General features: G+C 42.4%; 1 protein-coding gene across 13 annotated transcripts in view; it reads right to left on the reverse strand.

The window, feature by feature from the left end:
• GPHN (gephyrin) overlaps positions 1-17326 on the reverse strand; it is a 268675-nt gene that overhangs the window by 55227 nt on the left and 196122 nt on the right. For 6 of the 13 annotated variants that reach the window (XM_040411334.1, XM_040411326.1, XM_040411324.1 and 3 more), the window contains exon 12: positions 18-89. The exons of the other annotated variants lie outside the window; for them this stretch is intronic. In XM_040411334.1, the coding sequence (XP_040267268.1) occupies positions 18-89 (72 nt within the window). The remainder of the gene's footprint in view (positions 1-17; positions 90-17326) is intronic. 13 annotated transcript variants of the gene reach the window in all.

Genomic DNA, 17326 nt, shown 5'->3' on the forward strand with positions numbered 1-17326 from the left:
GCCGAGTCAAATCGTACATTTACTCGGAGAGAGTATCCTTTGTCATTGCCTTGCAGGTGATCTCTGAGATTCTCCAGTTTTCGATGAAGCTATATGTGGACATCAGAAAATCAATTGAAAAAGCATCCTGTTTCTTAAAAAAAAGAATGAATAAAAACTTTTGATTCAGCTTATAACATTTACTGCTACCATTCAGCAAGCAATAATATATCTTGTTTACTTCAAAAACACATGTAACATGCACTGGCGCATTTATAAGTAAACTCTTTGTATGGTGCAAGATTGCCAACTCCATCTCAAAAAACACCTACCAAGATTTACAGATTTTTATGATAAAGGTCATTTTGAGATGTTTTCTAGTTTATTAGTGGTCTTACCAGTGTCAACCTATTTTGTTTTTCACACTTGAGTGTAAAAAGATTAGTAATGGAGTCAAAATGATGTCAATATAACGTACTTGGATGCACCAAACTTTTTTGAAAATGTATTTAAAGGGTTCCGCAGTTTACAGTATATAATTTCAATATAATTATTCAGGAGCAACATGACGAAAGTCATTATGGTAATAATGGGTTTGGGAACAGATTGCAAAAGGTATGTGTACCAAAAACACCTTCACCATAGTAAATATGTGGATAAAAGGTAAAAATCGCAACCTTGGTTTGCATATGTAAGGTTCCCAGATGAACTACCATTGAATGAACAGTCTCTTGGTTAATGATAGTTACACCAATGCAGTCATACACATTTTACTCCATACTGGCCATAACAGCCTTCAAGGAACTAGGTGAAGGATGAATGATCCTCCTGGGAATGTTTTTTCACAGATTGTGGATGAAAATGTAAACACGAGTGAACTCTCTCCAGATAAAGAGGATGTGTTATTAGTGACCTAAATGATTGTTTGCTATGAAATTTCACCCAACGAATTATTGTTTTGACTAAAATCATCAGTCTTTGTCAACCTTAAACTAATGTATATTGCTACCTTAAGGACCCAACTAAATGATGAAGATGAACTATCATCTTATGTCAGCTACAATAGGCTTTGCTATTTCTATGGTAATCATATACGACCTAAACTGAGCAGTGGTACCATGACTGTATTAGAAGGCACAAGGGAGATCATTTTTGCCTTTACTAGACACCTGGTGTAGACAACTGGTGGCCAGAAGATCCCGTATCACAATACTTAATGAGTATAGACATGCGATTCATTGGAAATAAATATGCAATTATTCATAGCAGTCTGAGGAGTTTAAACTAAAAGATAGGCATAAAGATGTAATCAAACGGATTGTCTCATAAAGATGAACCCATTTTAAGTGAACCCAGTCACCCACACAACTCATGGTTCTGCTAGAGCAGAAGCCTATCTACGAAGTCCATAAGCCCTAATATACTTGTATCTTGTAACCATACTACAGACATCCTTATTCAATATCTTTGAAAAGAGTGTTACAGTGTGGCTCACGGCATCCGATGCTCTACTCACCTGTCCCAGCAGCCCGGTCCTGCCCCCGCTGTCTTTCCCTTTCCAGCGGGTCTGGCCACCAGACTTTCTCTGATCCTCCACACAGGCTGCGGCATGGCCTTAGCACATGCACACCCTAATTCTCACCAGCCAAAGGCCGGCAACCTTGGGGTACTTTAGGAATCTGCCTTTGTGGGAGGGTGTCTGAGGAACAGGCTTCCTATTGTGCTGTTTCTGTTTTCTACCAGTGTGCCAACTATCTGCTTATTCCTTGGATTGTGACCCTCTGCTGCATGAACTCCGAATTGACCCTTCGATGCCCGCCCAGAACAGGGACCATTTTTCCATATTGCACGTACTCTGCCTGCCCTGACCTTGGCCTATCCCTGAGTACAATTTTGTCTGACCCCTCAGTGTTCTTCAATGGTGCTTCCGACCCTCAGGGGTCAGCTGTCAATCACACAGACACTACTCCAGCAGGTACTGGCCTGGTGGTTTCCCTACAGCGTAGTCTAGATCCCTTTTGGTTGAAACAGTGGTTCCATACCCACTGCTGTAACCCAGAGGCATACTAGGAGAATTACACCCACTTTCCAAAAGATCAGCTCTTTTAGGACCACCTGGTCCATAAAAGATTAATCTGTGTTTTTTAACTGTCTTATGTCTCATGTTTACTAGTAGTGTTTTTTGTGAGCATAACACCTCTAGACTTCGGAGTGGTTGATTCAAATTAATTTGACTTTAAGTTCAGAATATCCATGTATTAGGCTCTAGTTTTTAAAGATGCTCCCTGATTTAATGAACAGTTTCCTTCTCAAACAATAAGTATATAAAAAGGCAATAAAATGTATGCATTTTACTGTACTAATGAGATAAAGAAGGGCTCCTAATAGCACTTTTGAAATAGTTTTCAGCTGAGTCAATTCAATGGATTTTTTTTTTTGACAAAACCAAAATATAACAGAAGATGCCACAATGCTCCAGTAACATAATATAAAATGCTGCCTTATTCTGTTATTCTGCTCCAAGGAAAAAGTTATGAGTGAAGGGGCTTTCAGTTAAAGGTAAAATCCGTTTTAAAAAAGATGGTTATGCCATTTCATGCCCGCAGGAAGGACAATGGATGCCGTGAAATGCTTTAGTAGGGAAGCAAACCAGTGATACTTGCACCTACCTGACTGGAGAAGGTATCAAAGACCTCAATAAAATAAAATAAAAATGTTGGATGGAAGACTACCTAAGGCTACTTTCACATTAGTGTTTTCCCTTTCCGCTATTGAGATCTGTCATAGGATCTCAATAGCGGAAGAAAACGCTTCCGTCTTGTCCCCATTCATTGTCAATGGGGACAAAACTGAACTGAACGAAAAGGAATGCACCAGAATGTATTCCGTTCCGTTTGGTTGCGCTCCCATCGCAGACAGAATAACACAGCTTTTTTTTTTGTCTACCTCTTGGCCAAACGAATCAGGGAACGTGAAACTGACAGGTTTTCCTTTGCATTTAAGTTTAGCCCTGCCGCTGAAATAGTGAAACAGGCAGTTTTGAATAATTGGGACCTGCTAAAGGGCGATTCTAGTTTGGGGGATTTGACATCTAGGAGGCCTTTAATAACCTTTAAGAGATGACAAACTAGTCCATAGAGTGGTCAAGCAATCGAAACGAATGGATTGGCTACAAAGCAATAAGCCAGTGGGAAATCATAAATGTGGGACCTGTTCCTTTTGCCCCCGTAATTCTCAGAGTAAGATTCTACATTTGGGAGGTGTTATACATAAGGTGAGTGACTTCATCACATGTCGTACACCTTTTGTAGTGTACGCCATAGTCTGTGTGTGTCAAATGTTCTACATTGGGAAAACCATTAGACCACTCTTCGAGCGGGTACGTGAGCACCTCGGCTCGATTAGAACTGGTTGAAGATCTCCCCGCCTCGTGGAACATGTATGTGCCGCACATGGTGGGGATCCGCGGTGCCTCTCTTTTGCGGGCATAGAGGCAGTGGGTCCCATCCCTAGGGGTGGTGACCGCCACCGTCTCTTGCTGCAGCGTAAGGCAAGGTGGATCATAAAAACCAATGCAACTGGCCCCCATGGTTTAAATGACAAAAATGATATGGCGGTGTTTTTATAGCTCCGCTATTCGGACACTTACTTGCTAACTCCGTCCTACCACTCCTACTCCTACGTCTGTGCCCGTCTTCTCTCTAGTCACTTGTCACTATTATTTGGCTATATTAATGCCTATATATAGGGGTGCACCGAAATGAAAATTCTGGTCCGAAACCGAAAATTCAGGATGCCCTTGACCGAAAACCGAAACTGCCTTTTTGCCCAAATACTTTTAAAATACTTTTTTTTTAATGATTTTATTAATAATTATTTTTCATGAATGAAATTCATCTGTGGGTGGCGCTGTTATGGAGAGGGGGATCTGTGGGTGGCGCTGTTATGGAGAGGGGGATCTGTGGGTGGCGCTGTTATGGAGAGGGGGATCTGTGGGTGGCGCTGTTATGGAGAGGGGGATCTGTGGGTGGCGCTATGGAGAGGGGGATCTGTGGGTGGCGCTGTTATGGAGAGGGGGATCTGTGGGTGGCGCTGTTATGGAGAGGGGGATCTGTGGGTGGCGCTGTTATGGAGAGGGGGATCTGTGGGTGGCGCTGTTATGGAGAGGGGGATCTGTGGGTGGCGCTGTTATGGAGAGGGGGATCTGTGGGTGGCGCTGTTATGGAGAGGGGGATCTGTGGGTGGCTCTGTTATGGAGAGGGGGATCTGTGGGTGGCGCTGTTATGGAGAGGGGGATCTGTGGGTGGCACTGTTATGGAGAGGGGGATCTGTGGGTGGCGCTGTTATGGAGAGGGGGATCTGTGGGTGGCGCTGTTATGGAGAGGGGGATCTGTGGGTGGCTCTGTTATGGAGAGGGGGATCTGTGGGTGGCGCTGTTATGGAGAGGGGGATCTGTGGGTGGCGCTGTTATGGAGAGTGGGATCTGTGGGTGGCGCTGTTATGGAGAGTGGGATCTGTGGGTGGCGCTGTTATGGAGAGGGGGATCTGTGGGTGGCGCTGTTATGGAGAGGGGGATCTGTGCACTGTTATGGAAAGGGGATATGTGCACTGTTATGGGCATAACAGTGCACAGATCCCTTTCCCCATAACAGTGCACAGATCCCTTTCCCCATAACAGTGCACAGATCCCTTTCCCCATAACAGTGCACAGATCCCCCCTCCCCATAGCAGTGCCATAGACCGATCCCCCTACCCATAACAGCCCCGGCCCTGCTGCTCACAGCAGACTACTCACTGCATCTTTATTTTACCTTACAATCGTGACGCTCCAGTAACAACTCTGCAGGCAGAGCGGAGGGCGGCGTAACGTCACTTACTCACGTGACGCACCTGCTCCGCCCACTTTATGAATGAAGGAGGCGGAGCAGGCGCGTCACGTGAGTAAGTGACGTTACGCCGGCCTCCGCTCTGCCTGCAGAGTTGTTAGTTACTGGAGCGTCACGATTGTAAGGTAAAATAAAGATGCAGTGACAAAGTAAACCGCCCGCCCGCAGATGGTGGGTGACAAATCCCACACCCCATATTTTCGGCCGATATGTAACAATATCGGCCGAAGTGGATTAGGTGCATTTTCGGCCGATATTTTCGGCTGCCGGAATTTTGGTGCACCCCTACCTATATATATCGACGTGCTTATGTACACAGATGTCCTTTTCTCAATGTGGTTTTATCTTGTTTCTGTTTATACATGGAGCGTCCTGTCGTCACTATGGTAATGGTCGGGGTGACGCCTATTTGTAGCACGTTCTGTGCGCAGAGACGTCATAGCGGTCCGATGAAGCGCTAGTCCAGCGTGAAACGGCCGTCACCGCCGATCCCCAGTGATAGGCATGTTCCGCTCCCCTGCCTGTCTGTTGTCTTCGCTTATGAAGGAATAAAGCCTTGAAGTTTTTTCGGCAACTAGTTGTATTATTGTAACAGAAGCGTTTTTGCAGATCCATGACGGAAAAAACGCTAGTGTGAAAATAGCCTAAGGACTGTAGAGGTGTTCTTGGTGCCAGTAGCAAAGGTAGCTCATGGGAACTCTAGAAGAGATATCGCCCATCTCTATTAATACTTTACAGTCTACAACCTAATTGGCTTCACTTGCAAACGTAAAGGGGCTTTCTGCCTGGCGAGACCCATCAGTCCACCTTCATTAATCCTCACTTGCAGAAGCAAACACCAGCCAGAAGTAATCCAGATATCTCTTTATTGTTCCAACAAATGGCACATTTTGGGGAAACTCCCTTCTTCAGATGCAGTTGGTATTTGGGGGGTTCCCTAAAATGCGTAATTTGTAGGAACAATAAAGAGACATCTGGATTACTTTTGGCCGGCACCTGTGCCTTCTTTTACCTTACTGGCCATTGTCACCAGCCTCCTTCTTTCCATGGCTAATCGGGGTAAAACAGGTCCTTTTCATCTTAAACAATCCCCATGCTCAGTTGCACCTCCCACCAACAAAGGTTTTTTTAGTGTTTCTAGACCATACCAGGTAATCAAGCAGTCAACTTACTATGGAATTGTAAAGCGCTTGGTGAACAGGTCCTCTCTGTACTAGTAACAGGTAATTGGAGTAGACTTTTTTAACATTGATATAAAATACGAGACACGTGGCAGCAAGTGGTAAGGTCTATGGAAGACTTCTGATAAAATGTACGTGACCAGTATAACTTGCCATCAAGTGCTTCCTGCTAGGCACACCACAACATATAGACATACAGCAGTGCAGTTTAACAATGTGAAAAGCTTTCGTTCACACTATAAAATCACCTAAAATGTGTTCCTCTGAGACTGTAATTTTCTTGAGCAAGGTGGTAAAACATCTTCAGCATTAAAAATCATAATTCTTGGGCAATACAATGAATTGGTACTTAAATATTGATGGCCTCTCCTCAGGAAAGGTCACCAATGATCAGATTAGTGCGGATCCAACTCTCGGCATCCCCACCAATCAGCTGTTGGAAGGGGCCCCAGAACTCTGGTGAGCATGTTTGCCTTTTTCCTTGGCCTGGTGCCAGTAGCATGGGAACTCTAGAAGTAAAGAGATATCTCCCATCTCTATTAATACTTTACAGTCTACAACCTAATTGGCTTCACTTGCAAACGTAAAGGAGTTTTCTGCCTGGTGAGACCCATCAGTCCACTTTCATTAATCCTCACTTGCAGAAGCAAATACCAGCCAGAAGTCCATTGGTTACACAGTCTTCCTTCAATCACAGCCACTATACTATGCTTGGCATACTATGAAGAGCCTGCAGGGCTAATCCAAGCGCCTTGGCCTTTTAAACCGGTTGTTGATCTGATATTAATGACCTATCACGAGGATGGGTCATCAATACTTAATCATGGAAAACCCCTTTAACTAGAAAAAGGTACAGTTACTTACTTATATTTGGATTTTCTTTAAAATCATTAGTGGAAATGTTTTATCTGGCATTTACAAGTCCTCCAAGTGACAAATCTGGCGCTGAAAAGGGTACATAATTTTCTGCACGCTAATTAGGAGCTCGGTGTGTCATTAAGAGACGAGCTTAGGATGCATTTTATATATTCCGAAATAGAAGCAGTTTCAGAAGCTAAAACAATTTACTCATTTGAGAAGTATATAATTATCTTGTGCATTGCGTGTGGATTCCATGTATTATTCCAAGTTCCTTCAGATCAATACAGAAAAACTTTCGCAGTGATTGAAAACTTAGATCGGTGTTTCCCACACTATGGTTTAGTGGGTTTGGTTTTGTAACAGTAATAATTTCAAATATTTAAAGAGGTTGTCCATCAGGACATCCTCTGTCCCGGTGTCCTAAAGAGATTGTCTGATAACCTATACCAAGTAATTCCTGCACAGGTCACCACCGAGGACACTGGATAGCCTGAGAAGGGTGACACGCATGCAGAGGCCACGTCACATGTCTGGTCCATCGGGACCAGAAGTGACGAACATGGGAGTATTTTTTTTTACACTCTGGCTCCATCCCAGGAGCCCTGACCGATCTTGGAGAACCTCTTTAAAATCATATAGATATATGGTGGCTAAGTGGACAGCAGTGTCATCTTGCAACGCTGGGGTCCTGGGGTTGGAATCCAACCAAAGGCAACATATGTATGGGGTTTGCATGTCCTCTCCATTTTTGCATGTGTTTCTTCTGGGTTTTCAAGTTTCCTAAGGTTATTTCGGAATTTAGATTGTGAGCACCAATGGGGACAGGGACTATGGCACTGACAACAATCTCTGTAATCAATCGATGCAGAATATGTACATGCGATAAAAATGGATATAATAAAAAAAAAAGGACATTTCCAGGTCAGGACTCCCTCTATGTGTATGCTATAGAGACAATGGTACTGCTCAGTTGATGGTGTTGCATCCACCTCATATATAGCCCTCATATTACCTCCTAAATTTGATAGTGGCAAAGATGTTCAATGTGCTCACATTATGGGGGCTGTGAATACAAGTGAAATAAAGTAATACTGTTCAGCGTTATCCCACCTTGTGACGAGATTAATCAAGAGATAGAAGACTATCTTAACACTATTACACTAACACTTACCATGGAGTAGCAATAGACCTGGACCAGTGATGGTCAGTTCCCAGTGTTCGCCAGCGAACACATGCGGGCTGCCATCTTTAGTAACGTAGACTGACCCGTCTGGCGATGCACAGGTAAGCCCTTACCTGTGCCTGGAGCCGGTCTGAAATCAAATGCAGTCACCGGGAGCAGGCAGTTCCGAGAACAGCCGCAGGGGCCTTCATCGGGCTGTTCTCTGAACTGCCTGCTTCCGGTGACTGCATTTCATTTTAGACCGGCTCCCGGCACAGGTAAGGGCTTACCTGTGCATCGCCGGACTGGTGAGTCTAACTTACTAAAGATGGCAGCCCGCATGTGTTTGCTGGCGAACACTGCGAACTGACCATCACTGGCCTGGACCCGTTCCCTACTGCAAAGCATTGACATTTAGTGCCCACTGTGCACTAGCAAACCTAAGCTAACAACCAGATTGCTATATTCGACAGTATATTGTGGCCTGTTCAAGTTTTTGCTATTTTTATGAAATGACTTTTTATTACAAATATGTTCATTCAAATAGTTTAATTATTTACTTTTGTTGGTTAAACATTTAGAATTGAAATTATAAATTTTAAGTACAATTAAATTCTCAACGTCTCATCGTAAAATTAAATGAAAGTTTGGTGCATCCTTATATTATAAAGGTAAAAAACTTTCAATGCGCTAATTCCCAGAAATAATATTGGAAAAAGACCCAGATTTACTATCGCCTCGATCGTAAAATTAAATGAAAGTTTGGTGCATCCTTATATTATAAAGGTAAACTTTCAATGCGCTAATTCCCAGAAATAATATTGGAAAAAGACCCAGATTTACTATCGCCTCGATCGTAAAGTTAAATGAAAGTTTGGTGCATCCTTATATTATAAAGGTAAACTTTCAATGCGCTAATTCCCAGAAATAATATTGGAAAAAGACCCAGATTTACTATCGCCTCGATTTTGTCTAGAACGTCGCCAAAATGTTGCATTAACTATTTTAGACCGTTTTTTCACCCCATAATACTTTGCAGAGCCTAAAGTGCAACTTTTGCATCAAAATGTCTGGTGTAAAAATCTGAAAGTCTGGCAACTAAAAGATGACTTAAATTTTTAGATAACAAGTCAAAAGCACCAGATCACCTAAGCCAATATGATAATTCTGGAGCAATTTAATGGGATTTTCTGGGTCTACTATGTTTATAGTCTTTCCTCAGCTGGGGGTCCGATTGGAGGGTAGCTGTTCCAATGAGCGCCGTGGCCTCTTCTAAGGCCAGTGATGTAATGTTCATTGTTCACAACACCTTGCAGCTCAGTCCCATTTAAGTGAATAGCCTTGAGCTACAATAACCAAAGCACAGCCGCTACACAATGGACAGCACTGTGCTTTGTATGCTTTGAGGAGGCCGCCGTGCTAACCGGAATACCATAGGCTTTTCTAAGAGATGACTGGTGGGTGTGCCAGGAGTTGGACCAACACTGATCATATATTCATGACCTAGGTCATCAATATCAGATCGGTAAGGGTCTGATTTTTAGCTGTTCCGATGAGCACCGAGGCCTCTTCTTAGGTTGCAATACCAAACACAGCTGCTATACAATGGACGACACTGTGCTTTGTATTCTGCGGAGAGTCAGCAGTGGTCACCAGAGCGCTACAACCTCATCAAAGTGTTGACTGGCGAGTGTGCCAGGAGCCCGACCCCCACCGGCCATATATTCATCAATATAGAGACCTGGAAAACCCCTGTCTAGAGGTCTACCCAGTCAAACTGACAGTAAATCTGGGCCAATGAATATTGCGTATTTAGTGTAGCAAATTATTTTACACAGTTTTAACCCCTGAAAGATTTTTGTTCACATTTTACTGCATGTTATATACCAAGGTAAGATTGGGGTTGGCAATTTTCACCCATTGGCATGAAAAAATGTCAAAACATAAAAAAAAAAGTCATGGGGAGTACACTGAATGAATGTAAAGAAAAAGAAGGGTCGATGTATAAAAATAAAAAAAAAGAGAGAAAAAAGGAATAAAGAGGCCATAGCAGATAACAATCAAAAACAGGTTACAAAACATATTTACTTTGACGGATCCAACTCTATTAGTAACGACTTTGCTTTCATCCGGCCGTCTAATTTGCTATAGAGTGATTGAATTAAAAAAAAAATACAGAAGGTGATCTTAAAAAAATGTAGGTCGGTATTATATCTTAGAACATGCACATACACAGCTCGTCAAATTATAGGAATGATTAGGCTGCACTATTTACAAAATTCTCAAATTGCTAAATCAGAGGAGGAGAAGAGTTTATGGAGGTGCTCGATACCCATGCAAACAGCAAGAACAGTACTGCAAGCAAGTACCAAAGCATCATGTATGTGGCAGTAATCATTCACTATCCAAACACCAAGGGTACGGCATGTCCACACGGGATGTAAAGGGTTGTGGATAAATCGATGTGGGTTTTGCAGAGATCTATAGCGAAATCTGCATAAGAGTTACGGGCATACGGGTTGTAGTTTTTCCACAGTAAATTCTACAATAAATCGATGGCGACATCTGTATGTGTCACAGTCGGGTTTGCGGTCATCTAATAAGCCTTATCTCTAAGCTACTGAGAGGTTATAAACACTTATTTAAGCCACATTTTTATCAGTGAGATAAGAACTGAGCGATAATGAGTGTTTGGGAGGTCAGAGAGCAGAGATAAGGAGTCCGTCGGCTCCTGGTCTGACGGAAAAGACAAAAAATCCAAAGGGTGCTACTAGAGCATGTCAGCTCTGCACATTTTTAATAAAGCCCAACTCAAAAAATTATCTTTAGCTCAAAATAAGTACAATGCAATAATAAAAAAGGTGTACATATCTTTTAAAATCTCAACCACTTTTGCTGCTACTGTAAAACGCTGCAGATATGCCACACACATATCTGCAGTGTATACATCCCATGTATATGTTCCCTAAGCTACATTCAGATATGCTAGCAGATTTGCTGCGAATTTCACTTTTTGCATTATAACTGGGTGGTAAAAAAACGCAGCTCAAATTGAAATGGTGCGGATTTAAATTCCTCACCGTAGGTCAATTTTTTCTGCAGCACCTGGATGAGATTTATTGCAATCTCATTCACTTTCGAAGCACTGCAGATTTGCACCATGGCAATTTGCTGTGGTTAATCTGCCACATTGCCCTCCGGTAGGAACGTACCCGAAACCTACAGGAAATTACAGTTAAAGGGGTTGTCAGAGTTATGAAAAAAAAAAAATATAGCACTGTAAATCTGATGGGCAGCAATATATAACTGAGCTAAGCAAGTTTTAGGTAAAAAAAATTATATTTCCTCATTTCCCTGGTTCTCTTCTGGCCCTTTGTTTACCTGCAATGACATCAATCTCTGCCCCTCCCCCTGCTCTGCAAAGGAAGTGAATACAAGTGCTGCTCTGAGTGACATGTCTGCCTGCTGGGAGACTCAGCAGCATGTTGTATGTGTAGGACTACAGGTCCCAGCTGTACAATGACACTGCTGATACACACAGGATCTTCTCCCTACCTGTTCTTGTGCAGAACTCCTCTAGTCTGTGAGCTCCATTGCCCAGCATTTGTCTCCTCACTGCCTGCAGCTATTCAGTAAAGCCTTCAGCCCTGAGTCTGTGCTCCTGAAGGGTTTAATTTTTCCTGAAGTACCCAGTGGGAGGGAGACACAGGGAGAGAGCAGCAGCAGAGCAGGTGGGCGTGGCTAGCACAGTGCCGCCTGGTGTACAGACACAGATCTGATCTCTCAGGCTTTGTGCACGAGACATCATCAGAGCAGGGGGAGAGGCTAACATCACAGGTCATGTGACCCTCAGTGAAATCTGAGAAACCAGCAACTGGAGATAAAGTAAGTAAATTGTAAAGTCCTTTCATTTGCCTAGTTGGAAACATACAAAGAACAAAAAAATAACTCGGACAACCCCTTTAATGCTTGCAAGGGCTCATGCACACAAACGTAAGGGCTCAGTACCTGCATTGCGGACCGCAAACAGCTTGAATGTATCCACGATCCGCAAGATACAGCTAAAGAAAGGACATGTCCTATCTTTTGCAGAGCGAAGGCACGGATCGAAAGCCCACACAAATATTTTGAAGTGCTTCGGAGGGCTTTCATGTTCTATCTTTTGCCGTATTTATCGGGTTACGGACCCGTTCAAGTCAATGGGTCCGCACCGCAATTCGGGATTCATGCGGTTGGTGCCTGTGCATTATGGACAGCTAGTTGCAGTCCGCAATATGGGCACGGAGCTCTTACGTTCAAGAGCCATAATACTGCCATGATGTAGGCTGTGTAATATATTCATCTACAATCTATAGCTGTTGAAATAAAAGCAGTCGTGATAATCCTAAAGGTAGGACACGGGGCCCGCAGCCAGTTGACATGTGCAAGGCAGCCAAAGGCCACAAGACCATAAAAGCTGTAGCCGTTTTCTATAGACTATCCAACGCTGATCAGAGCCAGATGAGACGACCATGCAGGAACCTGTCCTTTTTTCCTCCACCCTATACAGATGTAGTATACGTAAACTTCACAAGTAAAACACAGCTGCAACTTTAAATTCACACTTGAACTAAAAGTCACTGAAAAGTCAAGACAAAGTTTGCTGCACCCGCGCATTTAACTCTTTAATTGTCACATTAGGGTTTGCTACATCTGTATACTGACAGCAGACTAATATCCATCCTGTTACTGACTCAAAAAAAGATGATTAATTTATTTGTTAGAAGCACAGTGTGGGCTTTGAAATCTGGCCAGCTACTGGCTCACAATCTACAGCACAAAAGATGTGATTAATCATTGAACAGAACTAGCAATGATATAACACTGAGGCAGCAGTCTAAACCATCTCAGCTCTCTTCTGCTTTATGGGGTCCTATGTTACCCTATGATGGCGATGTATTGATATTTCACACTTGGTTTGGTATTTGAATAGTGAAGGTTACGACAAGAATCACCTACCCATCCCAATCCTGCGCAGCCCGATTATTCATACGCTTTGATATCACGAGCTCCTCTTGTGTATAGATCAGCCTATATGCATACACAGCCATATATACAAAGGCGCACAAGAGACATCAGTTATTTAAAGCAGGTATTTCTTACAAGTGCCTACATCAACGCCATTTTAATGATCACCGGTGCTAACCTTGCATTATATGCATAATTAACAGCATGATCAGAGAAAAGGAAAATCTAAATGTATACCAAAATTATACCCGGGATGGTAAAACAAGATTTGTGGATAACTATTTTTGAATATCTTGGCACAATGGTATTGTCTGACCTTAAAGGGCATCTGTCAGCAGTTTTGTACCTAAGAAACTGACTGACCTGTTGCTTGTGCACTTGGCAGCTGAAGGCATCTGTGTTGGTCCCATGTTCATATGTGCCCGCATTGCTGAGAAAAATGATGTTTAATATATGCAAATGAGCCTCTAGGAGCAACGGGGGCGTTGCCGTTACACCTAGAGGCTCTGCTCTCTCTGCAGCTGCAAACTGACAGATCAGGGATATAGTTCAAAATGTAAATCAACAGAGTGCCATCCAAATGCTGTTACGCCAAAAAAGGTCAGAAATCACCCATAACAATCTACCTGTGGGGAAAGCAAAACTAGAATTTTTGGGGTTTTAAATGTTGTGATCACACTAGCACTGACTGAGAAGAAACCCTTGCTTTAAATATATATATATATTCCTCATACCCCATTTTTATCACCTGTATACAATGAAGGCAATAATAAAAAGGTCACACCTCAAAAATAGCAAAGTGCACATTTGGAGAAAATAAAACAAAAACAAATAGAAAGGGAAATTAGAAAAAAATAAAAATAAAAAAAGGAAGACAAATCTTCACCAAATAAATCACGGGACAAACATTTTGGAAATTTTTGGAAACAAAATTACAAGCGAGTGCAGTGTGCGTTGACACATACAATTCCACATAATTTAGAAATATATTACATGCAGAAGATATGTTACAATAAACAATCCCAAATGTGAGGCCAATCTGATTTGGGTTACAAATTTCAGGTTAAGTTATATTAAAATAAAGATTTTGAATCTTAGAAGTCTTCTTCTTATAAGGCTACTAAATTCTTAGTCTTTATAGCAGAATTCCCTATTTATAATACTTTGCAATTTATGAAAACTATGTAATACGTGTTTTGTTGGCTTTTTATATTTCTCTAATAGTATGGAAAAGGGGTACACTAATCGTTCATAACACTAAAACCGCAGAGAGATGATGTCACAACAAGAGCACATGTCAAGGAGTGGGGAAATTGGCAAAATTAAAGGGGTTTCCGGTAAAAAAATAAATATATTTTTACAAGTTCCTGCAGCATGGCCCCTGAAACAGAAGGTTCATACTTATCTTCTTGCCCCCGCCCCCCCCCCCCCCCCCCCGTCTCCATCTTCCGGTCCCCGCACTGTTTACATCCAGCTGGCTATGGGAATGGTCCTATGTACCTCTCGGGCCAATGACTGGCTTCAGCAGTGACGTGTTGCTTGTGGTCACATCCCAGCTGAAGCCAATCATTGGCTGAGGAGGTGCAGACGACCAAGCCCATAGCTTGCCGGATGTAAACAGTGCCACGACTACAAAATGGAAAAAATTGAGGCAGCACGGACCATTAATGCGGCGTGGTTTCAGGGGCCATGATGCAGGAACTTGTTAAAAATTATTTTTACCGGAAAACTCTTTTAAGAACATGAGCAACTCTGACAAATCCCAATTTATGATGGCTAGATGACTGGGTCAGATCATCTCCAAAACAACAGGTCTTGTGGAGTATTCCTAGTACTCTATGGTTAGTATCCAACAAAAGTGGTCTAAAGAAGGACAACCAGTGAACTGGCATGAGGGTCATGGGCGCCCAATGATCACTGATGTTCATGAGAAGGAAAGGCTAGCCTAGTATGTTGCAGACCAAGTACCCCCCTTCATGGTAGTGGTATCACCTAATGGCAGTGGCCTCTTTCCACAGGATAATGCATCCTGCTTCAATGCCAAAATTATTCAGGGTTGACCTTTACTGTTCATGGCTTGACAAACCTGACTTCTAGGCAGTAACTTGGCTTCCAAATTCTGCAGATCTCAATCTGAACGAGCATCCATGGGATGCGCTAGAAAACCAAATTTGATTCTTGGAGGCCACATCTCATCAGGAGCTGCTGCTTATGTCTAGATGCCAAATGCCACCTTCAGAGATCTTGTGGAGTCCATGCCTTGAAGGTCAGAGCTTTTTGTGTCACAAGGGAACCTACACAATATTAGGCAGATGGGTTTGATTGGCGTTTATGCTTACTTATTGAGCCCCTCCCTCTAATTTCAAGTCATGCTCCTTGCACTATGTCTTATTCATTAATTCCCTCATGATGACCTTGTAAACTTCTTTATTATATGTAAAATATGTAAAGGTTTAGGTCTCTCCTCTGACATTTTAGTTTTTTTTAGCCCCATATATCATATGATAATCCTCACCCCTCATAAACTTTAAACCCCTCCCCCCAAAACCCTAAGGTCATGTTCACACAGACCAATTTATAGGCACTGCTGGTACAATGTCAGCGGATTCTGCCAGAATCCGGAGCGGGAACATGGTCTGAGGAATAATGAGCCCCTGCCCTCATATTAAACTTGGGTTGAGGAATGCACAGTATATACAGAGTATTTTCGGCCTTCCATTTCTATGGTTTTATGCTAACTAGAAATATTTTTAGTTATGAGCATTTTGTTATGCTTGGAGCATGAAGGAGCAATTCCTTGTGATCACAGAAATGTGCCAATCCTAGTTAAAAGGAGCAAATCACCACCCAATACCCAGCACTAAACAAGTGACAATTAATGATAAAACAAGTCGACTGGCACTCGTTAAAAGGGCCTTCACACCAGCAATGCAAATGGAATGGGGGGCGAGCGATCTTTAGTACGATCGTTCATCCCCATTCAGTGTCCATACTGTCTGCAACAAATCCCCTGTTTACACGGGGATATGTACTGCCGACCAGTGAGCATTTTTTGCACTCATAAAAAATCTGATTAGCCAAACTGTTAGATGATTGGTGGGGAGTTTAGACGAGCCGAGGATAGGCTGAATGCCCTTACGATCATTCGTTTCCGCTTATTAACCCGTGCAATAGGCTCTTAAAACATTTAAGGTGAGGTCAAAATCTTGTGGTTAAGTTTATCTGAAAATGCAAAGCCCATATAGAGAGTTTTAATGCCAGACCACAAATCAACCCAAAGGGACAACAGGACAAACTTAAAAATCAAAAGCACAAAATGTAGAAGAAAACACTGGGATTTTTTTTAAGCTTTAAGTTTAGTCAAAAATACCATTTGAACTTTTTTTTTTTTTTTTATAACGCCAACCATGAGTTTTATTAAAAGGCTTGAAGGGATATTTGAACCAAAATCATTCATCTATCTACGTGATAGATAGGTAACTGTCACATTTATTTTATTTGCTAGTTTATTAGAGCTAGGCATGTATACCTGAGTTAGTCTGTCAATGATTGCCAAAAGATCTGTAATGACCTTATAATAACAGATTTCATTAATGTCCTCTGTCCCTTTCCACTGCTCCCTTAAAAGACAGTTGCTAGGGCTCGTCTGTCTCTGGCTAAGAAGACAGGAAGACGGAGGGGCGGTCCTTCACACTGCAGGCCTGCATTAGGCTTCAGAGTGAGGAGGCGTGTCTCTCAGTAATCCAATCTGATTTGCTGGCTACAGCAAGTGTGTATGGGAAGTGAGGGAAAGCAGTTTTGGCCTCAGAGAACTGGCAGAGGAGCCATCTTCAGAAGATCCTGATATTGTAAATGTTTAAACAGACGTAACTAAGGGAAAAACTCAAGGAAAACAGTGGTATGTGAAGAAACTAAAGATTGCTTTATGCATAATGCTGCTGCCAGTAACATATGATAAAACAGATTTTTTGATGAAAACATGACAGTTACCCTTTAATATCTGTGGAGGTTAAACAAATGGGACATCCCACCTAACTTTAGAACAGGGGACCATTGTTCCTCCAGCCACAAAACCGTGGCAAGGAAAAGTTTAAAGGGAATTTGTCATCAAAATGTTTTTGCCAGTGAAAACCAGATAGCAACACATCTTTTTTTCTAATCAGTTTTTTATTTTCTGATGGCAGATTTATTCTGTTTTCTGAACATGATTATGGCGGCAGTCATCTTGCCCGAGATATTCGTAACTCTTA

This window comes from Bufo bufo, chromosome 11, assembly GCF_905171765.1.
Source record: "Bufo bufo chromosome 11, aBufBuf1.1, whole genome shotgun sequence".
NCBI lineage: Eukaryota > Metazoa > Chordata > Amphibia > Anura > Bufonidae > Bufo > Bufo bufo.